The following is a 26,324-nucleotide window of genomic DNA, read 5'->3' on the forward strand; positions in this document are numbered from 1 at the left end:
AACTTGCATTTAGTCTTTTAAATGTGGTTATTGCAGCAGATTTTGATGTTTCATTATTCAAGCAAATTTTCCGTATAAGCTGAGCAACCAGGGTTTTGTGTAATCACAAAAAACTGCAAAAGTTAATTTCTATGCATGCTAGGAATATGAAATAAAAACACACTGCATCTATGGAGGGTAAAGCAGACTGAATGTTTGAGGTCAAGGACTTTGTAATACTGTATGAATTTGGATATTCAGCTTCTATTTAATATATAATTTAGATCATATGTTATGCTCCCTGCTGCCGTGTTTTAGAATGATAGGTGCTTTCCTTTATAATATATGATGCTATCTGCATCAATGAAACCTTCATTGTCTTCTGCAAATTGAGTTTCATTTTAAGATTCAAGAAATTTGGTTTTATTTTCTTCTGACTCCTTCCTGCTTTTCCCTCTTCCTCCTACCCCACCACCACCCCAAATCGAGGGGTATAGACAAGAAACCCACAAGCTCTGATCTGATTGCTGATGCCTTTAATGTTTAATTCACATCTTCTATGTTGCAAGAGTTCACTGCAACAGTATTTATCGGTATTATGAAGCATTACGCCACGAGGTCATGAATTATTTCTGTCTTTCTCATTTTTCTGTCTTTTTATTTCTTGTATTCTGACCTTGTAGATTGTCAAGGTTTCCAATTAACCAACTTCTTGTGTTTCGAAGCTTTATAGTTCCCAACAGCTCAGAAGGCTAAAAACTAATACTTGTTTGGTTGCACTGCTTTTTACAATTTAACTGCAACTCATGGGTGGAAACTATCTGGTTTCTTCAACAGCATGTTTAACTTGTATTGTAGTTCCTCCCCTTTTTTATGTTTTGTTTTCCACCTCTGGTATATCCTTATCCTGTACTGTGAAGACCGATATGAAGCAACTGTTTGATAAGATTGACATTTCTTGAATTCCACTGACCAATATCATTGACAGCAGCCATTAAGAAGCCTACATTACTATTAGCTACTGTATTGAAAAGTTTATTTTATAATATATTGAGCTGGTGTTTTTCTTGACATATCATAAGAACATAAGAACATAAGAAATAGGAGCAGGAGTAGGTCATCTGGCCCTTCGAGCCTGCCCCGCCATTCAATAAGATCATGGCTGATCTGTCGTGGCTCAGTTCCACTTTCCGGCCCTCTCCTCATAACCCTTAATCCCCTCTCTTATCAAAAACCCATCAACCCGCTTCTTGAAAATATTTAGCGAGGCAGCCTCCACCACTTCAACGGGTAGAGAATTCCAGAGATTCACCACCCTTTGAGTGAAGAAGTTCCTCCTCAACTCCGTTCTAAAACGCCCCCCCCTTTATCTTGAGGCTGTGCCCCCTAGTCCTACTGTCTTTTTTGAGCGGGAAGAGTCTCTCCACCTCTATCCTATCCATCCCATTCATCATCTTATACGTCTCAATGAGATCTCCCCTCATTCTTCTAAACTCCAACGAGTACAAGCCTAGTTTATTCAGCCTCTCCTCATAGCTCAACCCCCTCAACTCCGGTATCAGCCTAGTAAACCTCCTCTGCACTCCCTCCAAGGCCAAAATATCTTTGCGCAGGTGCGGCGCCCAAAACTGCACACAGTACTCCAGCTGCGGCCTCACCAATGCCCTATACAGCTGCAGCAAGACCTCCCTACTTTTATATTCAATCGCCTTCGCTATGAAGGCCAGCATCCCATTCGCCTTCCTGACCACCTGCTGCACCTGCAAGCTGGGTTTTTGCGACTCATGCACAAGGACCCTGAGGTCCCTCTGCACCGTCGCCTGCTGCAGTTTTTCACCCCGTAAGTAATAGTCCTTCCTACCATTCTTCCTACCAAAGTGGACCACCTCACACTTGCCAGCATTAAATTCCATTTGCCATTTCCTGGCCTATCTAGATCCTTCTGCAGACTCTCCACACCCTGCGCACAATTTGCCGTTCCCCCAGTCTTGGTGTCATCCGCAAATTTCGACACCCTACACTCGGTTCCCTCCTCCAGATCATCTATATAAATGGTAAAAAGCTGAGGCCCCAGCACTGACCCCTGGGGCACTCCACTAGTCACCATCCGCCAATCCGAATAGCACCCATTGACCCCCACTCTCTGCCTCCTATTTGACAACCAATCCTCTATCCACGCTAACAACCTACCCCCAACTCCAAGTCCCCTGACCTTCTGCAATAACCTCTTATGAGGTACTTTGTCAAACGCCTTCTGAAAATCCAGAAAGACCACATCCACCGGCTCTCCTCTATCGACCGCCCTAGACACATCCTCATAGAACTCCAGTAAATTTGTCAGACACGACTTCCCTTTAATGAAACTGTGCTGCGTCTGCTCTATCAAGCAATTCCCTTCAAGATGCCTCGCAATTTCCTCCTTAATGACGGATTCTAACATTTTACCTACCACAGACGTTAAACTAACCGGCCTATAATTCCCTGCCTTTTGCCTGGCACCCTTCTTAAACAACGGCGTAACATTAGCCGTTTTCCAATCTTCCGGCACTTCCCCGGAATCCAGTGATGTCTGGAAAATAACCACCAATGCATCCACTATAACCTCTGCCATTTCTTTCAGAACCCTTGGATGCATTCCATCCGGTCCTGGGGACTTGTCCACAATCAGCCCCCTCCAGTCTGTCGAGCAGCTTTTTCTCAATTTCCCATCACGTATGGCTCTGTCCCACTTAACACTGCATTCATGTTATACAGTGGAGGGCATTATTATTGTGAAGAAATTTTATGTTCACAACAGTTAAATATGACAGGAATGTGGTCACGATCAATTAGATTATTATTGCGTATTAGTGTTCTCATCAACTAATATGTTTTTCTTCCCTTACTACCTTCTGAAAGTCTTATTTGATTATAAAATATACTTATTTGTTAATTGATGAGCTGTGATCAGCAGGTTTCCTTCACAGTATTTATCAAGTCAGTAGTCAAAATTGAGGAATCAGGAATGTATCTGCCCAAATATGCCATTGTATCTCCATCTGTTGGCCTATCCTGCAAGTGGAACTGAACATACCCAGGGATATTAAATAAAAGCAAAATACTGCATGTGCTGGAATTCTGAAATAAAAACCAAAACATGCTGAAAATAATCAGCAAGTCAGGCAGCATCTATGGAGAGAAAGAAAGAAAGAATGAACATTTCAGGTGTGAGCTTTTGTCAGAACTGTTTTGATGAAAGATAATCAACTTGACAAGTTAACTTTGTATCCTTCTTTACACATGCTGCTTCTGGTGTGCTGAGTGTTGCGAGCGTTTTCTGTTTTCATTCAGGGACATTGTTGGTGGATAATGGGGATAATGGTTGAAAGATGTGACAGTGGAAATGAATGTCAGGTTGTTGCTTGACAAATCTATTGTACAGCTGTCCTGACATGAGCAACATTCCCTAAATGGTGCTGAGGAAGATTTTGAAGGTCAACTACTGTTTGAGTCTTGTCCTGAGACTGCCTGCATTGTTGCTGAATGATCTGCCCACCTGCATTTTGTTCTGTTTTGTGATCATTTGGTTAAAGCTTGGGGCATGGTAGGGTGAAGGTATGAATTGTGAACCATATATTGTTTTCTCTTGTTTGTGGACCAGACCCTATAGGGATGAATGGAGGGTAGTCTTCTCTGAAGCATGTTGATGAGCTGGTTGAGTTATTATGCTAATCCAGCAGCTTCTGTTGTCATGCTTTTGAATAATTAACCTGCTAAAATTATAAATATTTATATGTCCTATCATTCTAATGCTGTAATTCTATTAATTTTGACTTCAATTTTTTACATTTAAACTGGTTATCTAAATCCACTTTGACAACTTTATTTAAGTTTTTAATTTGACTTGAAAAGCTGTTGCCAAAATTTAACAATCCGTGTATTTTAAGAGTTTATCATGCTGTTAGATGTTTTTGGAGCCTTTCTATTAACTTATATTTGCAAATCTTGGCAATTCTTGTTGTTCTCTGACCCTGAGCTGTATATTTTACCTTTGTAAAGGTTCAGCTGCACATTTTATTTGTTTGTCACCCAGAAAATAATCTTCCAGCTCGGACTATTGAACACCAACTTTATGCACTCTGTGACTGAAACACTCAGCTATTCCATCACTTCAAGGATTAACTTTTCCATTCCTCTTCACGCTGACATTGTCATTGCCATGCTTCACAAACTTCAACTAATCCAAAAACCATCACAATCTCCAACCTCTCTTGGCTCTTTCCCAGTGAATTGACTTCAAGTTAATTATTTTTGCTTTCAAATCCCTCCATGTGTTCCAGCATGAATCCTTCACTTCTCTGATTTCGATTACAACTTTTCCATGCCTCCTTTGCTCAAGCTTTGGAGGCTGATAATTCAGCTGTTACACCCCTAGCCTCTTTTTAAATCTTCTTCAGTGCCAGTTTGTCACTGTGGCTTTTTCCCTGCCTGTCTAATTTGAAGGAGAAGATCAGCTATAATTTTATTGAATGATAAAGCAGGTTCTGAAGCAGCTGCTCCTGTTTCCTACATTCTTGAATCACTCCAACAGACTGAGGACGTGCTGAAGTGAGGTTTGGTTTGAATTGTTGAGCTTCTATTTTTCCACAATAAAGGTAATGTTCAAAGTAGTAGTGCAACTCAGATTCACTTGGTTCATTTAGTAAAACTTAGTTGTGTTAGTGCACAGATTATGATTATATAATGTTGTACTTCATTCAAACCTGCATCTTAAATGCATTAACACTTCCATATGCGGTGGTTTGGCCCAGGTTAAAACTGCCTTTCTGTGTAGTTTCTTGTTGTCTTAAAAACATTCTTGTAGCTGTATTTTGATGTACGATTCCCTTTCTGATTTTTTTTTTTGTCCCTAGTTTGACAGACAAATCAAATGATTTTGCCAGTTATTCAAAGAAACTAACAAATCATTTAACATCTAGTCTCTGGTGGGAAAACAGGCCCTTTAGCACAATAACCACCTGTTGTCTTGATACCTCCGTTTACCCAAGATTAAAAAAGCTCTTTTTCTCGATTCCTTTTAATGGAAAATGGTTCCGAAGAACCCCAAATTCCAACACTGCAAATCAACAAATTCTTCTTCTATTCCTTTACCTCTTTATCCCAACCTCCCAAATCCCTGGGTGCCACACTTCTGCTTGTAATGTGCTAAGAGGTTTTTTAATAGTTGTTATTCTAGCTACTGTTGAATGGTTCATTCTTTTTGTATTTGGTAATCGGAAATATTGTGCAATATTTGATTTTTCAGTGAATTTTATTAATGTTTATCAGTTATCTTTAGTCCTGACTGGGCTTGTGAATGCCTAGCGCAATAGGAAATGGTGAATATAGATGATCTGGAGGAGGGGGCTGAGTGTAGGGTGACGAAATTTGCTGATGACACGAAGATGAGTGGAAAAGCAAATTGCGTGGAGGGTGTGAAAAGTCTGCAGAGGGACCTGGATAGGCTAAGCGAGTGGGTGAGGACCTGGCAGATGGAGTATAATGTTAGCACGTGTGAGGTTATAGTGTGAGAAATAATAGTAGGAGGGATTATTATTTAAAAGGCAAAAAGTTGCAGCATGCTTCGGTGCAGAGGGACCTGGGGGTCCTTGTGCACAAGTCGCAAAAACCCAGTCTGCAGGTGCAGCTGGTGATCAAGAAGGCAAATGGAATGTTTATAGCGAGGGGGATAGAATATAAAAGTCGGGAGGTCTTGCTGCAACTGTACAGGGTACTGATGTGGCCGCAGCTGGAGTACCGTGTGCAGTTTTGGTGGCCGCACTTCAGGAAGGATATATTGGCCTTGGGGGGAGTGCAGAGGAGGTTTGCTAGGCTGATAATGGCGATGAGGGGGTTGGACTATCAAGAGAGACTAAATAGACTGGGTCTGTACTCGTTGGAGTTTAGAAGGATGAGGGGGGATCTTATAGAGACATACAAGATAATGAAGGCGATGGATAGGGTAGAGGTAGAGAGATTCTTCCCGCTTAGAAAGGATAGCAGGACTCGAGGGCACAGCCTCAAGATAAGCGGGGGGCAGTTTAGATCAGAGTTGAGGAGGAACTTCTTCACTCAAAGGGTGGTGAATCTCTGGAATTCTCTGCCCGTTAGAAGTCGTGGAGGCTACCTCGCTGAATTAGTCATGGGTCGATAGGTTTTTGATAGACAAGGGAATTAAGGGTTATGGGGAGAAAGCGGCAAAGTGGAACTGATCCACTTCAGATCAGCCATGATTTTATTGAATGGTGGGGCAGGCTCGAAGGGCTAGATGGCCTACTCCTGCTCCTATTTCTTATGTATTATGTTCTTCTGTTCAGAGGTACTACCACTAACATTTGCAAAAATTGTCCCACTTCAACCATTGCCAGTTTAATCAATCTTCTGCAACAACTTGCATGCATTTTATTGACTATTTGGATGTCTTGCATTCAAGAAAAAAGATGAATTTTATACCAGTTACATACTGTATACCCCTCCAATTCTTAAAAGATTTTGATCCAGTGTATGTGAAGGAGTTGTTTCTTTTTAGCGGAGAACTAGAATTAAAGAACACTATTTTAAAATAGAGGGTTGCTCATTTAAGATGGTAATGAGAAATGTTTACTCTGAGGGCTGAGAGTCCCTGGAACGTTTTTCCTCAAAAGGCGGTGGAAGCAGAGTCTTTGATTATTTTTAAGGCAGATCCTTGTTAACAAGGGGGTGAAAGATTATTGGAGGAAGGCATGGTTGAGGTTATAATCCAATCAGCCATGATATTATTGAATGGCGGAGCAGGTTCAAGGGGCTGAGTGGCTTCCTAATTCATAGGTGCATATCAGGACAAATGGCAAGTGCCAGGCAATGACCATCTCCAAGAAGAGGGTACCTAATCTCACAGCTTGACGTTCACTGGCATTACCGTCTCTGAATCCCCCCCCTTATCAATGTCCTGGGGGTTACCACTGATGAAATTGAACTGGACTAGCCATATAAATACTGTGGCTGCCAGAACGGGTCAAAGATAAGGTGTGATGCTTAGATATTCTCTTTTTGGAGATGGTCATTGCCATTTGTATGGCACAAAAGTTACTTGCAGTCTCCAATACAATGTTGCTCATAACGCTACATTGCTCAGTATTTCATTGAATTGTCAGCTGAGCCTCTGACTCAGTGGCAAGAGTACTGTCAGCTGAAGCAAGCTGAAACTTGAGCCTTGAAATTTCAGCAAGTCTTTGATAGAATACTGTATTCATGAGACTTGGAGTTTGCACATTCTCCCTGTGTCTGCGTGGGTTCCTCCAGGTCTCCGGTCTGCTGCCATAGTCGAAAGATGTGCAGGTTAGGCTGATTGGCCATGCCAAATTGCCCCTTGGTGTCAGGGAGTTGGCAGGGTAAATACGTAGGGTTGAGGCCTGGGTGGGTTTGTGTTTGGTGCACACTTGATGGGCCAAATGGTCTCCTTCTGCACTGTAGGGATTCTGACACACTGCTTATGCTGATCCAGTCCATTTGAAATATTCAGTGCCATTAGTTAAAGAGCAGAGAATTCTACCAGTATTCTGGTCAACACTGAAAGTCCTTTTTCAACAGTATTTGGTGAGCTGTCTGATCAATTGTATATTTGCTGTTTGTGGGCCTTTATTGCACATACATTGCTGTTGCATTTTTTATGACGGCAATGACTATACATTTAGAAGTAAATTTTTTGATTATGAAGTACTTTGCAATGTCTTGTTATAGTCATAAAACGCTACAGAAAGACTTTCTTTTTTTTCTGCCATCTCCTGGATTTAAAAACAAGAGTTGGTAGGGCTAGTCAGGCAATATATTGCTTTTCTAAAGTCATGTTGAGTGCTGCTCATGATAGAGGCAATGCTCTTTGCAACTGCTGATCACTTCCATTATTCAACCTGTTGATATAAAACACATGTACTCTTAGCTACCCAAACTAGAACTTTTTATCTTTTTCTAATATTTTGAGCTCTGAGTGTCTGATTTCTTTTGTGACATTAATCTTCATTTAAGGGGGAGACAAGGGCCTAGCAGTATTGTTGCTAGACTATTAATCCAGAAACTCAGCTGATGTTCTGGGGACCTGGGTTTGAATCTTGCCATGGCAGATGGTGGAATTTGAATGTGTTAAAAAATATCTGGAATTAAGAATCTATTGATGATGAAGAAACCGTTGTCAATTGTCAGAAAAGCCCATCTGGTTCACTCATGTCCTTCAGGGAAGGAAATCTGCCATCCTTACCTGGTCTGACCTACATGTGACTCCAGAGCCACAGCAATGTGGTTGACTCAACTGTCATCGAGTAGCTACGGATGGGGAATAAATGCTGGCCAGTTTACAACCCCCATGGCCTGTGAAAGAGTAAAAAATAAACAAGTTACTACCAATTTGTGTTGATTTTAGTTTTCATAATTGCATCTGATTTTTGCGAAGATCTTGGGCATAGTCCTTTAAGTTCTGTTGTAATCTTGAGTTTGAGGGAGATAATTTGAGTGCATATTTCTGCTGATGTTTTTGTTGAATGTTTTAACCTTATTTTCAACTATTAATACACTGTTTTTCAATTTTTGTAAATTCTACACACGTTCATCTGAGATTATTTCAGAATAACTTAAGTTCAAAATTAAAACAGAAATTCTTAAGTTTAAGTGACATGAATAAAAATTGATCTGAATTGTAAATCTTAAGCAAATTTTAAAATGGCAAGACCTGTGAGGAAAACACTTTTGAAATGTCCCAAGAAGAATTTGTGCAGTTACGTGAACAAGTTAGTGCCCTACTATACATTAGAGATCTTTGCGTACAATGATTGCATTTGTGCTCCATGAACAAAACATTTGTAAGGAAGCATTTCTAATTACAGGTGGAACCTGAAACACAAATTCAAGCTAGCTCACTAGGACTGCAACTCAATCTATCATTCTTTGTTTCTGAGTTTGTTATTGTCTGTTGTCTGGCTCCAGTAACATCCTGGAACCTATTAACTGTGAATAGAGGTTCAGGGAGCAGCATTTCTGCTTGAGGTCATAGGTGAAGGAAAGGTGGAGTACGTGCCACTTCCTAAAGTCATCCTTTGTCCAATATAAATAGTCAACTTTGAATGTTGGCCATGTTCTAAATGTATGCCATTGTAATTTTGCATAGTTTATAAAAAGATTTTTATACTTCTGTTATGATTTTGTTGATCTTGCTTTGAGGAGCATAATTTATTTGAAATTAGTGTGAAAATTGACTGCAAATTATTATTCTTTTTATTCTTCCAGAAACCTGCAAACATTTTAGTAATGGGTGAAGGACCAGAACGAGGGAGAGTCAAAATTGGTACAGTATGCTATTTTTTAAAAATCTTTTGCAGTTCCTACACTGAACATGGAAGCTAATTTGGAAGATTATGCAGTAGACTAAAAATACATAATAGTTCTGAAAATTGCACCCAAATACAAGATTTTAGTGAAAGAAGCCTTCTAAATTGCAGGATATTTTTGATATTTTTGTTGCTTATTTTGCTTCCTGTGTAAAGAACTGCCATTGTGTCTCCAGCCTATATTAGTTGCAATATGTAGGTAGTTCCATGGGAAAATCCAATGCATTTGCGTCCTTTCCTGTCCCGGATGCCAATCAAGTGGCATCGAAGCTATGGAATTTCCTGACTTTGCTTCAGCCCATTCAGAATAGCAAAAAAATGCTTATCAGTGAGATTTACTTGAAGCTAATTACTGTTTTTAGCTAGGAAGCCCTGTGCTGAGTGGCGATATCCAAATTGCCAAGTCTTCACTGCAGAGTGAATCACATATATTTTAATTTTGCTTAGATTCAATCATGAGAAAAGTGCTTTCATAGTTGGAAGTACGTCCCCCTGTATAAATGAATACAATGTGGACATGGGCGTGCACAACACATACATTGATATACATACAGTGCACGTATGAGCAGACGCATACCCTTCTAGACCAAAATAACGGATTAGAAACCCATAAAGTTCCAATACTGTTGTTTTGAGATGGGCACTTTTGAAGTGTGCAGTGGCTGCAACTGTAGAGTTTCATGCCTAGGATGAAATGAGCTTCAATCACAAGACTAGTGTTTAAGCTTTTGCTAATCCTAAGTAAACGGATAAGTTGGCTTAAAAAGAAAATAGAGTACACTTGTACATCTGTTTGTCAAACTGGGGAACATATGAACATACAAAATAGGGGCCGAACGAGGCCATGGGCTGATCTGTTTGTTTGGAGTTCCACATTCTCATTTACCTCAATAACCTTTAATTCAGTTGCGTAACAAAATTCTATGTACCTCTGATTTAAAAATATTCAATGACCCCCATTTCCACAGCCATTTGAGGTACAGAGTTCTAAGGTTGCACATTTCTCTTTTCTTCTGGCCTATGAGGTGAACTCCTAATTTTGAAATCGTGCTCCCTAGTTCTGGATTCGTTCACGAAAGGAAACTTACTTTCCATGTCCATCTTGTCAAGACCATTCATGATCTTGTATACCTCAGTCAAATCAAACCCCGCCCCGCTCCCAGTGGAAACAAACCCAGCCTATCCAACCTTTCCTACTCATTTCCAGATATCAATCTAATAAACCCCCCCTGAACTGCCTCCATCACATTTATACCCTTGCTTAAAACAGGAGACACAAACTGCAAACAGATTGTGCTGACCCCAATAAGGGTTAGTGCTTTCACCCTTGCTGTTTCTAATCTCAATGGCCTATATATTGTAATCAAATCCTAAGCTTGTGAAACTTGTTGGTAAATAAGGGAACATTGAGAGGCAAAATTAGGGAAAAAATAGTGACTTACATCCACGTTACAATTGGGTTGGCAAATCACAAAGTTTATCCGAGATTGTGCGTAGATTGATGAGTGCGCATCGGAGTAATAAATGGAATTGTGTTCATAGTGAGTAGTTACAAAACATAATATGCAGTTCTTTGATAATGTGAAGAATTGATTTAAAGACATTAATGGAATATAATGTTCAAATTTGGTCACTGTGACCCAAAAACTATGTCCATGCATTGGAGTTGGAACAAGAAAGGCAACAAAAGCTGATTGCAGATTAATAGGGGATGAGTTGTGAGAAAAGACTAGAGAAATTGAAGCTGTACATCTTTGAAGGAATCAACATCACTGTAACATATCTAAATGTTCTATGTTGATAATCAATATAACACAGTAGAACAGAAATACATTTAACTTATTAATAGGAACTTTAAAATAGATACTGCAGAGAGAATCATGCAGGAGAGACAAAGGTGATTCGGTTCATTGATTTGTCATGATGTGGAGATGCCAGCGTTGGACTGGGGCAGACACAGTAAGAAATCTCAACATCAGGTTAAAGTCCAACAGGTCTATTTGGTAGTTTGAGCTTTTGGAGTGCTGTATGTGGACATTAAGGAAGAGGATGTGTTGGAAGTTTTGAATAGCGTCATGATAGATAAATCACCGGGACCGGATGGGATGTACCCCAGATTACTGTGGGAGGCCAGGGAAGAGATTGCAGAACCTCTGGCGATGATCTTTGTGTTGTCGATGGAGATGGGAGAGGTTCTGGAGGATTGCAAATGTGGTTACTATATTCAAGAAAGGGAATAGGGATAGCCTAGGAAATTACTGACTAGTGAGTCTTACCCCAGTGGTTGGTAAGTTGATGGAGAAGATTTTGAGGACAGGATTTATGAACATTTAGAGAAGTTTAGTACGCTCAGTAGTCGTCAGCACGGCTTTGTCAAAGGCCGATTGTGCCTAACGAGCCTGGTTGAGTTCTTTGAAAATGTGACTAAATACATTGACGAAGGAAGAGCGGTAGATGTGATTTATATGGACTTCAGCAAGGCGTTCGAAAAGGTCCCCCATGCAGGACTTCTTGAGAAAGTGAGAGGGCATGGGATCCAAGGGGCTGTTGCCTTGTGGATCCAGAACTGGCTTGCCTGCAGAAGGCAGAGAGTGGTTGTAGATGGGTCTTTTTCTGCATGGAGGTTGGTCACCAGTGGAGTGCCCCAGAAATCTGTTCTGGGACCCTTGCTGTTTGTCATTTTCATAAATGACCTGAATGACGGAGTGGAGGGATGGGTTGGTAAGTTTGCTGACAACACGAAGGTTGGTGGTGTCGTGCATAGTTTGGAAGGATGTCAGAAGTTGCAGCGTGACATAGATAGGATGCAAGACTGGGCGGAGAAGTGGCAGATGGACATCAACCCAGATAAATGTGTAGTGGTCCATTTTGGCAGGTCAAATGGGATGAAGGAGTATAATATCAAGGGTAAGACTTTTAGCAGCATAGAGGATCAGAAGGACCTTGAGGTCCGGGTCCACAGGACTCTTAATTCGGCCTCGGAGGTCTAGGATGTGGTTAAGAAGGCGTATGGTGTACTGGCCTTCGTTAATCGAGGGATTGAGTTTAGGAGTCGGGAGATAATGCTGCAGCTTTATAAGACCCTGGTCAGACCTCTCTTGGAGTACTGTGCTCAGTTCTGGTTGTCTCATTACAGGAGGGATGTGGAAGCTATCGAAAGGGTGCAGAGGGGATTTACAAGGATGTTGCCTGGATTGGGTGGCATGCCTTATGTGGATAGGTTCAGGGAGCTAGGTCTTTTCTCCTTAGAGAGACGAAGGATGAGAGGTGACCTGATAGAAGTGTATAAGATGTTGAGAGGTATAGATCAGGTGGATTCTCAGAGGCTTTTTCCCAGTGCTGGAGTGGTTGCTACGAGAAGACACGGGTTTACGGTGCTGGGGAGTAGGTACAGAGGAGATATCAGGGGTAAGTTTTTCACTCAGAGGGTAGTGGGTGAGTGGAATTGGCTGCCGTCGGTGGTAGCGGAGGCAAATTCGATAGGGTCTTGTAAGACTTTTGGATGAGTACATGGGACTTAATAGAATTGATGGTTATAGGTAAGCCTAGTAGGTAGGGACATTATCGGTGCAACTCGTGGGCTGAAGGGCCTGTTGTGCTGTAGTTTTTCTATGTTCATTTATTTGTGCATGTTCTCTGCAAGAATAATCCAATTAGTTCCCACATCCTGCTTTTCAATCTTCTCTATTTCTAATTTTTATCACAGAATAATGTGGCAAGCAAGGTTTTAGAAGCTAAACTAGATAGCATGATGAGCTACTTGGTGAATCTTCATTGGGCTAAATGGTCTATTCTTGTCCTTGATTTTCTGGTATCAATTTTGCATAATAATCTTTAGGTGCATAAAAGCTTTATAGGCAAATATTGTTTAATTATATACTGTGAATAAACTCTACCTTACCTTTTCTGCAAATTTATTTCCCATCAGAAAAAGATGCTATATTATTTTCATGCAAACTGAACACAACCCTTGATTTCAGTAAAAGTAAAAGGCAAATACTGTAGTGCTAGGAATCCAGGTAACATCTGTGCAGGGAGGAAAGTAGGGTTAACATCTGAGTAGATGACCTTCTGTCAGGACCCTGCCTAGGGTATTTTCCTTTTTAACACTACCTCTCTCCTATTTGTGTTTTTTGTTTTTCCTAAAGGTGTGTTAGGAATGGTAAGAAGTGTTGGCTGACTGCCTGTACTTAGCGTCCTTTTCATTATTGGCTGAAATCAATAGCTCATTGAGGAATTTCAACAAACAGCCTGTCTGTCTATTCTAAAGCATATTGCAGAAATAAACAATCTAATGTGTCTCTGGCTAACCGGAAGTAGTTGATGTATTGTCAATCTTTTTATTATTTACAAATGTCTTATGCAGCATTTTTCAAATTGAGAACTAATTTCAGTTGCGAGACAATGAAGTCACAGGCATTTATGATTTCCAGTTATCCTCATAGATCATAGACTGCTAGACTCATGGTTGTCCTGATGAAAAGCATAAAAGTAAGGTTGTAAGAATTTTTTTTACAAAGTTATTAATTTTGTAGTCAACACCTGTATTTTCAGACTCTTAGCCACTGTTGGTGTGGAAGTTGCATTAAAGTAGAAGTCGCAGCAATGCATAATGGTGATCTGAAATTACTTGTAAAGTCATACTTGGTCTCTCTGTATTAAACTAAACTAAATTAGGACTTAAGTATTAATCACAGGCACCTATCTAATTCAGGCATTTATCTGAAGTACGTACTTGCTTTTTGTTCAGTATGTTTCGGATGAAACATGATGCAAGAAAAAATGTAGTTTTAATATTGCACCTTAAAATGATCATTGCTATTTGCTCTTACAAGTCTATGGATTGTCAGTTTCAAATTTCCAGTGAATAGCTGATAGGATGACTTGACAAGATTTCACAGTTTAAGATCTTTATTGCAACTAGCGAACTAAAAACAAAATTGATTAAATGTTATTTCAAAAGCAACTTATGTTAAACTACAGTGCAGAACTTCCCCTTTTACTTTTAACATAACCAAAAAAACCCACTTCATTGGTATACCATACATTGTCTCTTAAGGAGTTGTTCAATTTTCCTGCACTCAATTCCAAAATGATTCATAGTTTGAGGTTTTCAAAAATATTTTTATGGGTCATGGACATTGCTGACCTAGGCCAGTATTTTTGGTTGCCTGTCCCTAATTGTCATTGAAGTTGGTGCTGATTTGCCCCCTTTAACCACCTGCTGTCCACTTGGTAAGTACGCATGCACACACATTCTGTTAGTGAGGGAAATCTATGATTTTGACCCAACGACAGTGGAAAAAAACGATATATTTCCAAGTCAGGAAGGTGAGTGGCTTGGAGGGAAACCTCAACATGGTGGTGTCCCCAGGTATGTGCTGCTCTTGCCCTTCTAGATAGTGGTTATGGATTTGGACAGTGCTGCCTAAGGAATCTTGATGAGTTCCTGCAGTGCACCTTGTAGGTAGTATATACAATTGCCCTGTTTGTTGCTGGTGGAGCGATTAAATGCTTCAGGAAGAGGTAGCAATTAAGGGGCTGCTTTATCCTGCATACTGTTGAGATTCTTGAGTGTTGTTGGAGTTGCACTCATCCCTGCAAGTAGAGAGTATGCAATGACATTCCTGACTTGTGCCATGTAGATGGTGGACAGGCTTTGGGGAACAGGAGGTGAGTTACTTGGGACAGCATTCTTAACCTTTGATCTGCTGTGGTCGCCACAGTATTTAGATGGCTCATCCAGTTCAGTTTTTGGTCAATACTAACCCCCAGGATGTTGATAGCAAGGGATTCAATGGTGGTAGTGTCATGAATGTCAAGGGGTGTGGTTCGATTCTCTTGTTGGAGATGGTCATTGCCTGGCACTTGTGTGGCACGAATGTTATTTGCCACTTGTCAGCCAAAGCCTGGATACTGTCCAGGTCTTGCTGTATTTGGGCATCAACTGCTTTAGTATCTGAGGAGTTGTGAATGATACTGAACATTGCGCAGTCATCAGCGAACATTCCTGTTTCTGACTTTTATGATAGAAAGCAACATTCAGCTTTTTTGTCCAAGTTTGAACCAAGGCTGGAATGAGGTCAGGAGCCGAGTGACCTGGGTGGAATCCAAATTTGGCGTCTGTGAGCAGATTATTGCTGAGTAAGTGCCGTTTGACAGTGCTGGTCATGACCCCTTCCATTACTTTACTGATAATCGAGTGTCAACTGATGGGGCAGTAATTGGCTGGGTTAAATTTTCAGTGTTTCTTGTGCATAGGACATACTTTCCACATTGCTGGGTAGATGCTCATGTTGTAACAAGAGTGGAGCAACTTGGCTTGGGATGGTGAGTTATGGAGCACAAGTCTTTTTGTTCCATAACTCACCATCCCTCACCAATACTGTTAGGGCCCATTGCCTTTCCAGTATCCTTCAGCCATTTCTTGATATATCATGTGGAATGAATCAAATTGGCTGAAGATGGACACCTGTGATGCTGGGGGCTTTCTGAAGAGGCTGAGATTGATCATCCACTTGGCACCTCCTTGGGTGATTGTTGTGAGTGCTCAGCCTTGTCTTTTCCACAAATGTGGTGGGCTCTTCCACCATTGAGGATCAGGATAATTGTGGAAGCTACTCCTCCAGTGAGCTGTTTAAATGTGGGGTGGCACAATGGTTAGCACTGCTGCCTCACAACGTCAGAGACCCAAGTTTGATTCCTGCCTTGGGTCACTGTCTATGCAGAGTCTGCACTTTCTCCCCATGTCTGTGTGGGTTTTCTCTGGATGCTCCGGCTTCCTCCTGCAGTTCAAAGATGTGTGGGTTAGGTGGATTGGCAATACTAAATTGCCTTTAGTGTCAGGGTGATTAGCAGGGTAAATAAATGGGGTTATGGCGACATGGCCCGGGTGGGATTGTGGTTGGTGCAGACTCAATGGGCTGAATGGCATCCTTCTGCACTGTGTAGATTCAATGATTCACGCACTCAGATTCTGCATGGACCAGCTGGTGGGGATATTACCAGACATCTTCAAACTCTCTCTACACTAATTTGAGATACCTACCTCCTTCAACAAGATGACCATCATCCTGGTACCAAAGAAAATCCAGGCACGGGCCTTAGTATCTATCATCCAATGGCTGTGGTATCCATCATTATGAGGTGCTTCAATGGATGTGGCAGGATGCAGAGCTTAGATCTGATCCACTGGTTGTGGAATTGCATAGCTCCGTCTATTACTTGCTGCTTGGCATGCAAGTAGTCCTGTATTATAGCTTCACCAGTTTGACACCACATTTCTATGTATGCCTGACGTTGTTCTTGGCATATCTCCTGCACTCTTCTTTTGAGCCAAGGTTAATCCCTGTTGCTGATGGTCCACAGCACCTCATGGATGCCCAGTCTTGAGTTGCTCGATCCCTTCAAAGTCTATTCTGTTTAGCACAGTGGTAGTGCCACACATCAAGATGGAGGGTATCCTTAATATGAAGACTGACTTTGAGTCCACAAGACTATGTGATGCTGAGCCCTACCAATACTGCCAGGGTTAAATGCATCTGTGGTAGACAGATGGATGAAGTCAAGTATTTTTTTGCCTCACCACCTGCCGCAGTCCCAGTCCAGCAACTATGTCCTTTCGGATCTGGCCATTTTGGTCTGTGGTGGTTCTACTGAGCCAAACTTGGCGATCGACATAGGAGTCTCCCACCCAGGGTACATGGCACAATGGGCTATGGCAAGGTCTGTAAGACATACCAGGCTACAAGATGAAGGCATGTAAAATTGCCAGTACCAATGCACCCCTCCCTGATGAACTCAACGCATTCTATGCCCGCTTTCAGCAAGAGACCAGTGAGTGCACGCCTTCCACCTCAGAAGCCTTGGATGATCCTGTGTCCGAGGTCACCGTTGCAGATGTAAAAACAGCCTTCTCGAAATTCAACCCACAGAAAGCGACTGGCCCGGATGGGGTACCTGGATGAGCACTCAGATCCTGCATGGACCAGCTGGCGGGGGTATTTGCAGACATCTTTAACCTCTCTCTACACCACCCTAAGATCCCCACCTGCTTCAAGAAGATGACCATCATCCCAGTACCAAAGAAAGTCCAAACAGCATGCCTTAATGGTTATCATCAGGCTCTGACATCCATCATTGAAGTGCTTCAAAAGGTTAGTCATGGCATGAATCAATTCTGACCTCCCAGATTGCCTGAATCCACGACAGGTCACATATCGCTGCAGTAAGTCCATAGAGATGCCATTTCCCTGGCCCTACACTCAACTCTGGAACACCTGGATAACAAAGACACCAATGTCAGACTCCTATTTATCGTCTACAGTTCAGCCTTCAACACCATTATTCCTTTGAAACTCATCTCCAAACTTTGTGGACTGGGGCTTGGTTCCTCCCTCTGCGACTGGATCATCGACTTCCTAACCCACAGACTACAATCTGTCAGGATAGGCAACAACAGCTCCTCCACAATCCTCCTCAACACCAGTGCCCCAGAAGGCTATGTCCTGAGCCCCTTCCTATACTCCTCATACACTTAAGGCTTTATGGCCAAATTCCCCTCTGACTCAATCTTCAAGTTTGCTGATGACACCACCATAGTGGCGAGTGGCAAATGGCGAATTGGAGTGGTTCAAGTCTCAAACTATGGCAATGACAGTCTCTCCCTCAATGTTGTCAAAATGAAGGAGCTGATCATCAACTTCAGGAAACATAGTGGAGGACATGCCCCTGTCTATATTAACGGGGACAAAGTAGAAATGGTCAATAGCTTTGTTTTTAAGTGTCCAGATCACCAATATCTGGACCTGGTCCTCCATGCTGGACCTATCGTTAAGAAAGCCCACCAATGCCTCTACTTTCTCAGGAGACCAAGGAAATTTGGCATGGCTACTCCAACTTTTATAGATGAACCAAAGAATGTATTCTTCCCAGTTGTATCACAGCTTGGTATGGCTTCTGCTCTGTCCAAGACTGCAATAAACTACAAAGGTTCGTGAACGAAGCCCAGTCCAACACTCAAACCAGCCTCCCAGCCACTGACATCTACATTTTTCGCTGCCTCGGAAAAGTAGCCAGAGTAATCAAGGACCCCATGCACCCCAGACATACTCTCTTCCACCTTCTTCCATCAGGAAAAAGATAGAAAAGTCTGAGATAATGTACCAACTGACTCAAGAACAGCTTCTCCCCTGCTGCCATCAGACTTTTAAATGGACCTACTTCGCATTCAATTGATCTTTCCCTACACTTAGCTATGACTGTAACACTACATTCTACACTCTCTCCCTTTCTCTATGTACGGTATTCTCTGTCTGTATAATGCACACGAAACAATGCTTTTCACTACATACCAATAATAAATCAAATCAAACAGTCTGCACCCTTGTCACCATCAGTGGTTTCTCCAAGTGGTGTTCCATATAGTGGAGTACTGTTTTATCAGCTGAGGGGGTTGGTACATGGTAATCTGCAGGAGGGTTCCACTTAATTTCATTCACATCAAGAAGTAGCCATTTTTTCCAAAGCTGAAACAATCTTTGGTTTACCTGAAAATTCTTAAGTAATCAATATTTAGGTTGCATTGGAGATTGAGGGGAGGTTTGATAGAGATATGCAAGATTATGATGGGTTTAGGAAGGTAGACAGAGAAAAGCTATTGCCAATGCATGATGGTACAAGAACTAGGGAACATAGATTTAAGATTTTGATCAATAGATGCAGGGGAAAATGTGAGGAAGAAGTTTTCTATGCAGAGAGTGGGGGGTAATTACCTGGAACTTTGCCTCTGCTTCCACCCTCAGTCAGCAATTAATGATTTGGAAATAAACTGGATGGACACTTGGAAATCAACCTGCATGGGTATGGGCATAGAGTAGAGGAATGGTGCTTACTGAATTGCTTTAGTGAACTGGCATGACCTTGATGGGCCAAATGCTCTCCATTTGTGCTGTAAATAGTTGTATTTGTAAATTTATAGCTGTAAAAACAGCATTCTGTTGACTTGGTCTTGTTACAAAATATTGTAACTCTTTTTATGGTAATTTAACTAAAAGTTCATAATACCTCAAGCATATTCTGAGAATGCATGTTTGCATTGCATCTCACTTTTAACCTTTCATTTTCCATGAGTGCCAGTGCAGTAAAACTAAATATTCCATAGATTTGTGCTACTATTTCTGGACATCTCCATCTGTACTCCTGCTTGCTGCCTCCGCTCTTCTCACTGCACACCACCCCCCGCCGCCCCATAATTATTGTTCCTCCGAGCTGTTTTTGTGTGTTCTTTGTGCAACTATTTATTGTTTTAGCTGTCTCCGTGCATTTGCTACTGAATCCTTGATTATCCATACTGTTTGCCGACTGATTCTCGGTTCCTAGCATTGGAAGACTGTCTTCAATCTGTGTCTGGTTTCTTTCTTTTTGATTGTGAATAGTTACTCATTGCCCATAACAGTTAAAAGAAAAATGGCGGGAAGGGGAATACAGCAGGTGGGATAAACAAAATGTCCAGAAACTGGACACAAAAGTGGAGGAAAATGAGAAAAGTCCAACTGCTGAAATCTTGGATTCATGGTTCATTTGTCTATGCTGAAACATGATTTTGTGTGTTTTGAAAGATAAATATCTGAGGCAGCTGTCTTTGCATCATTGTCTCGGCATTGCAACTGAGCAACAATTGGAATCTGGTATAGAGCAACTTTGGCAGAGTCTGTCGTCTGATGTAAATGGAGAGACTAATTATAATCTGGGGAAGAAACACCATATAAAAGTCTATTTGCTGTGTGCTGTTACACCATTGTTCATGTTAACTTTTTCAACATTGTATACTCTTCAATACTTTTCATACAGCGGACATGGGTTTTGCTCGATTGTTTAATTCGCCTCTGAAGCCTTTAGCAGACTTGGATCCAGTAGTAGTAACATTTTGGTATCGAGCACCAGAATTGCTGCTTGGGGCAAGACATTATACCAAAGCCATTGGTGAGTTCTGAAATAAATTGGAAAACTTTCTCCTTTCTCAGGGAAAAAAATATGATATTAGAAATCTAGTTTTAAGGCTTATGTGCTCCCAGATAATATATACTGGAAAATTAGGAAACACAATTTGGAATAAAAATTTATGCAGAGACATATGCACATGCATTTCTGAATGCAATAAAAATGAACAATCGAATGCTATTTAGTTTAATTTGAGTATCAAAGCTTTTTCTTACCGAATGTCTAAAAAAGTACATCATTCATTTGCAAAGTAAAATCTTAAGCTTGTTTCATTTAACTTGCTATTAATAATGACGTCTTAAAATATAGAACTTCGTATTTTTCTAAATGTAATTATTTTATTTTTTCGTTTGTAAAGAATGATTTAAGAATCTGTTAAAGTCTATCAAAGTTAAAATAAGGCAAAGTTGTTAGTATAAAAAAAAGGATGGCTTATAAATTCTGAAATTTGTAATTACAAAGAAAATTTTCTAAATTACAATTCACAGCTTGTATTTCCCAATTTGTATTACAACTTCATAGTTCAATTATATAGGAGCAGGAATAGCCAATTCAGTGTGTTGAGCCTGCTCTGCCTTAATATGATCATGACTGATCTTGTTTTGGCCTCATCTCCACCTTCCTGTCTGCTTCCTATAATCCTTCATCATGCTACTAATTAAAAACGTAGCTATTGCTTTCTTAAATTTGTTTAGTATTCCAACATCTTCTATGATCTAGAGTAGAAAATTCCACAGATTCAAGAAACTTGGAGTGAAATAGTTCCTCCTCATTTTTGTTCTAAATGTGCCACCCTTCAGCCTAAAACCAAGGCCTCTTGGATGCCTTGAATGCCCAATGAGGGGAAACATCTGCTATAAATCTACCCTGTCAATCCCATTTTGCATCTTGTATATCTTAACTAGATCTCCTTTCATTCTTCTAAACTCCAGTCAGCATAGGCCTGAACTGGTCAATCTTTCTTCATAGACAAGGATAATCTATGTGCTGCTTCGAAATGCAGAGTAACCCATTTTGTTTCAGAATGAAACTTATTTCATTTATTAGCGGTGTGTGAAATTCTATGGTCAAGTAAATGAAAGTCAGAATAATGTCTCTAAATGATCAAAGTGAAAAAGTAAATGTGCTCTCTGATCTTCAGAAGTTGAAAAGTTCCAGTTTATTTATTTTGTTCAATTTCTTACTGGTCTTCTCTTTTTCTATTTTATTAGATATTTGGGCTATTGGCTGCATATTTGCTGAGCTGCTAACATCTGAGCCTATTTTTCATTGTCGTCAGGAGGATATCAAGACTAGTAATCCTTATCACCATGACCAGCTGGATAGGATATTCAATGTAATGGGATTTCCAGCAGGTGAGTTTGAAATCTTGACTGAACTGATCTTGGATGAATTTAAGCTGTTTTTGTGTTTCTTGTTTCTATACGTCAACAGTGGATATGTGGAATTAATGCTGCATGTACAGAATAGTTGAAGATTTGAAATTTTGTGTATTCAATATAACGTTCCTGCAAATTTAAAAATAACAGCTGTGGTTTCTATTAAAATCCATATATATAAAGGCTATGGAGTATTTTTGTTGGCTAAACCCAGCAGCAAAGAATTAAATATCTACAAAAATTCAGTGTTTAGGTGCTTTTCAGTTTGCCTAAAGTGGTTAACTTTAGTTCGATGATGGGCTTAGAAGCTGCTTGTAACTTCTATTGGGCAATGTGAATTTGCTTTAACAATCTGAGTGTTTCACTTGCAGTAAGAAGGCATTTAAAATAAAAAAAGTTTCATATGACAATAAATGGCCACTTGTTGCTTGCTTTAATTAAGTGGTGGACAAGAACCTGAAAACTTTTTCCAAAAGTCTTCACATAAATGCACTGAAGGTGGTAGCTAGAGAACTTTTATTGAATGAGTTGGGAAGTAGGTTGACTAGGTAGTGTTTGATTGTCTAGTTATTTGCAAGGCACACAAATGGAAGGTCTAAGACTTGAATCACAGCATGTAGGAATTAATCTTGATATTTAAAATCTGGCAATGACAGTAGATATGGAAAGAGTTCATCCTTGTCTCATGCCTGCTGTAGATTGTTATGTAGTCGCAAGAATTAGTGTGCTCAGAACACACATTTAGTATGTCACACATTTTGTCAGACCCCACTTAGAGTACTGTGCGCAGTTCTGGTCGCCTCACTACAGGAAGGATGTGGAAGCTATTGAGAGGGTGCAGAGGAGACTTACAAGGATGTTGCCTGGATTGGGAGGCATACCTTAGGGAGCTTAGGTCTCTGCTCCCTGGAGAGACGAAGGTTGAGAGGCGACCTGATAGAGGTTTTTAAAATGTTGAGAGGAATAGATGGGGTGGATTCTCGGAGGCTATTTCCCAGGGCTGAAATGGTCTCTACGAGAGGACACAGGTTTAAGGTGCTGGGAAGCAAGTACAGAGGAAATGTTACGGGAAAGTTTTTCACTCGGAGGGTGGTGAGTGAGTGGAATCGGCTGCCATCGGTGGTGGTAGAGGCGAACTCGCTGGCGTCTTTTAAAAGACTTCTAGATGAGTATATGGGACCTAATGGCATTGGGAGTTACAGATAGTTCTATGGCTTGGTAGGTATAGATGTGATCAGCGCAGCTTGTGGGCCGAAGGGCCTGTTTGTGCTGTAGTGTCCCATGTTCTATGTTCTAGTAGACTTGCTGTTCATTTCCTAATTTTCCACGATGGTGAGTCAATTAGCCAAAATTATTTTGACCTTTTGGTTGATTAATTTAGAAAAAGAAACATTTTATAAGGTGCATTTAATGCTTTCATCTGAGGTTGCAGACGTGATGCAGATTGCGCTGCTTCAGAGCATGATGACATTTGGTTGGGTTTTGCACTGTCTTGAATTGCTTTGTATTTTGGGCCATTAAAGGATCCAAGTTTCAACAAACTCTGGTAACAGAAATCCGCTTTGTTTTTAGCTTCAATAGTATAGTTTGGGCTACTTTGATCAGAAAACAAGTATATTTTATTCACCCTACTTAAACTTAGTATTTATATTTCAAGTCATGCTTCAGGACAACAGACTGAATTTGAAGTTTATTTTTAATTGAGTTGCCCTGAACACAAAAGCAAGAAGAAAACAAAATACTGCGGGTGCCGGGATCTGAAACAAATGCAGAGAATGCCAGGAAACTTAGTGGGACTGCCAGTAATTTGTAGGGAGCGAAAACAAACATTTCAAGTCCATTTGACAACTCTTCAGAACTAAAAGGGAGCAGAAATGTGTTGGATATTTAAGTGTATAAGAGGGGTGGATAGCTGGAACAGTGATGAGTGGGAGTTGGGAGAGATTGCAACAAAGATGTAGCAAAACTTGCGCGCAAGTGACAGATGGCCCGGTAGGAGAGGGCAGGGAGAAGAAGGTTTTGCATTGAAACAAAAAATGTATGGGATATATTAACAGGAAAGGGGGCTAAGGTGGAGCAGAAAGCTCACAGTCTAAATTTGTTGAACTCGATGTCGAGTCCTGAGGGCTGTAATGTGCCTAATCAGAAGATGAGATGCCGTTCCTGAAGCGTGCGTTGGGTTTCATTGGAGCATTGCAGCAGGCCAAGGATGGGCACGTGAGAGCAAGGTGCTGAGTTGAAGAGGCAAGCAACAGTGATGAATGTGCTTAAAAAAAAGTTCCTATGTGTAAATACATTGGGCTAATTTTAAACTGTAATCCTAATTAAAAGAATTTAAGTATTTTTGCCTGCTATAATTTCTGTGATTTTGAAATCAAAAATACAAATTGTAAGTTTGTGGATGACAGCAAATTGAAGGGGGTGGTATAGGCCGGTTAGTTTAACGTCCGTAGTTGGAAAAAATGCTAGAATCTGTCATCAAAGAAGAAATAGCGAGACACCTAGAAAAGAACGGTTCGATCAAGCAGACGCAGCACGGATTCGTGAAGGGGGAAGTCATGTTTAATGAATTTATTGGATTTCTATGAGGATGTGACTAGTGTGGTAGACAGAGGGGATACGTTGGATGTGGTGTTTTTAGATTTCCAGAAGGCGTTTGATAAGGTGCCTCACAAAAGGTTCCTGCAAAAGGTTAGGGTGCATGGAGTTGGGGGTAAGGTGTTAGCGTGGACAGAGGATTGGTTGTCTAATAGGAAGCAGAGAGTTGGAATCAATGGGTGCTATTCTGGTTGGCAGTTGGTGACCGCAGGGATCGGTGCTGGGGCCTCAACTGTTTACCATTTACATAGACGATCTGGAGGAGGGGGCTGAGTGTAGGGTAATGAAATTTGCTGATGACATGAAGATGAGTGGAAAAGCAAATTGCGTGGAAGGCGCGGAAAGTCTGCAGATAGATCTGGATAGGCTGAGTGAGTGGGCGAGGACCTGGCAGATGGAGTATAACGTTAGCAAATGTGAGGTTATCCACTTTGGCGGAAATAATAGTAGGAGGGATTATTATTTAAAGGGTGAAAAGCTGCATCATGCTGTGGTGCAGAGGGACCTGGGGGTCCTTGTGCACGAATCGCAAAAACCCAGTCTGCAGGTGCAGCAAGTGATCAAGAAGGCGAATGGAATGTTGGCCTTTATAGCGAGGGCGATAGAATACAAAAGTCGGGAGGTCTTGCTGCAACTGTACAGGGCACTGGTGAGGCTGTAACTGGAGTACTGTGTGCAGTTTTGGATGCCGCATTTGCACAAGGATATATTGGCCTTGGAGGGAGTGCAGAGGAGGTTCACTAGGCTGATACCGGAGATGAGGGGGTTAGCCTATGAAGAGAGATTGAATAGACTGGATCTGTACTTCTTAGAGTTTAGAAGGCTGAGGGGGGATCTTATGGAGACGTATAAGAGAATGAAGGGGCTAGAGAGGGTAGAGGTGGAGAGATTCTTCCCGCATAGAAAGAATAGCAGAACTAGAGGATACAGCCTCAAAATAAGGGGGGGAGGCAGTTTAGATCAGAGTTGAGGAGGAACTCAAAGGGTGGTGAGTCTCTGGAATTCTCTGCCCATTGCAGTGGTGGAGGCTACCTCGCTGAATATATTTAAGTCACAGGTAGATAGGTTTCTGATAGACAAGGGAATTAAGGGTTATGGGGAGAAAGCGGGGAAGTGGAACTGATCCACTTCAGATCAGCCATGATCTTGTTGAATGGCGGGGCAGGCTCGAAGGGCTAGATGGCCTACTCCTGCTCCTATTTCTTATGTTATGTACTGAGAGGCACTGCCACAAATTAGAGGAAGACATTAATGACTTGCAGAATGGGCTAATAATTGGCAAATGAAGGTCAACACAGATACATATGTGAGAGAGTATGTTTATTTGGTAGGAAGAATAGTAAAGTTACTTATTACTTGGAAGGTGCAAGTCTAGATGGGGTAGAGAAACAAAGGGATCTTGGAGTGCAAGCACAGGTTAGAGAAGCAAACCAAATACAAGGCTTTGTATCTCAAGGGATGGAATTGGAAAGTAGAGAAGTTATGATAAACCTGTAATGAACCTTGATTGGACCACACTTAAACTACTTTGTACAGTTCTAGTTGCTATGTTATAGAAAGGATGTAGAGGTACTGGAGAGGTGCAGAGAAGATTTAGAAGGGTGATATTAGAAATCTGGGCATGTGCATCAGGGAAGTAATGACAGGCTGGGACTCTTTTGTTTGCACAAGAAAGGCTGACAGGTAACTTAATTGAGGTCTTTAAAATTATGGAAGATTTTCATAAAGTGAATAGAGGGAGAAAAGTATCCTTATGGGGAAGAGATAACTAGAGGCCATCAATATAAGATAGTCAAAGAAATCCAACAGTGAATTCAGAAGAAACTGCTCCACTTTAAAATGTAGAACTTGTTACCACAAGGAGTGATTGAAGCAAATAACATTGATGCAATTAAAGCAAATCTAGACAAACATATGAGTGAGAAGGAACTAGATGGTTACAATAGTAGATTTCAAATAAAATTTGGGAGGAAGCATAGACACTGGCATTAGT

The 26,324-nt window shown here is 41.0% G+C and overlaps 2 protein-coding genes across 13 annotated transcripts in view; one reads left to right on the forward strand and one right to left on the reverse strand.

The window, feature by feature from the left end:
* rnf6 (ring finger protein (C3H2C3 type) 6) overlaps positions 1 to 26,324 on the reverse strand; it is a 229,097-nt gene that overhangs the window by 144,993 nt on the left and 57,780 nt on the right. For all 9 annotated transcript variants that reach the window (XM_080197366.1, XM_080197372.1, XM_080197368.1 and 6 more), the window contains one exon: positions 8,231 to 8,340. The gene's annotated coding sequence lies outside the window, so the exon portion shown is untranslated. The remainder of the gene's footprint in view (positions 1 to 8,230; positions 8,341 to 26,324) is intronic.
* Positions 1 to 26,324, forward strand: part of cdk8 (cyclin dependent kinase 8) — a 110,465-nt gene that overhangs the window by 68,855 nt on the left and 15,286 nt on the right. For all 4 annotated transcript variants that reach the window (XM_080197385.1, XM_080197386.1, XM_080197388.1 and 1 more), the window contains 3 exons: positions 9,253 to 9,310; positions 20,205 to 20,336; positions 21,566 to 21,709. In XM_080197385.1, coding sequence (XP_080053511.1) covers positions 9,253 to 9,310; positions 20,205 to 20,336; positions 21,566 to 21,709 — 334 coding nt within the window. The remainder of the gene's footprint in view (positions 1 to 9,252; positions 9,311 to 20,204; positions 20,337 to 21,565; positions 21,710 to 26,324) is intronic.

Source organism: Carcharhinus amblyrhynchos, chromosome 10, assembly GCF_965287045.1.
Source record: "Carcharhinus amblyrhynchos chromosome 10, sCarAmb.v2.hapA, whole genome shotgun sequence".
In the NCBI taxonomy this organism is placed as follows: Eukaryota; Metazoa; Chordata; class Chondrichthyes; order Carcharhiniformes; family Carcharhinidae; genus Carcharhinus; species Carcharhinus amblyrhynchos.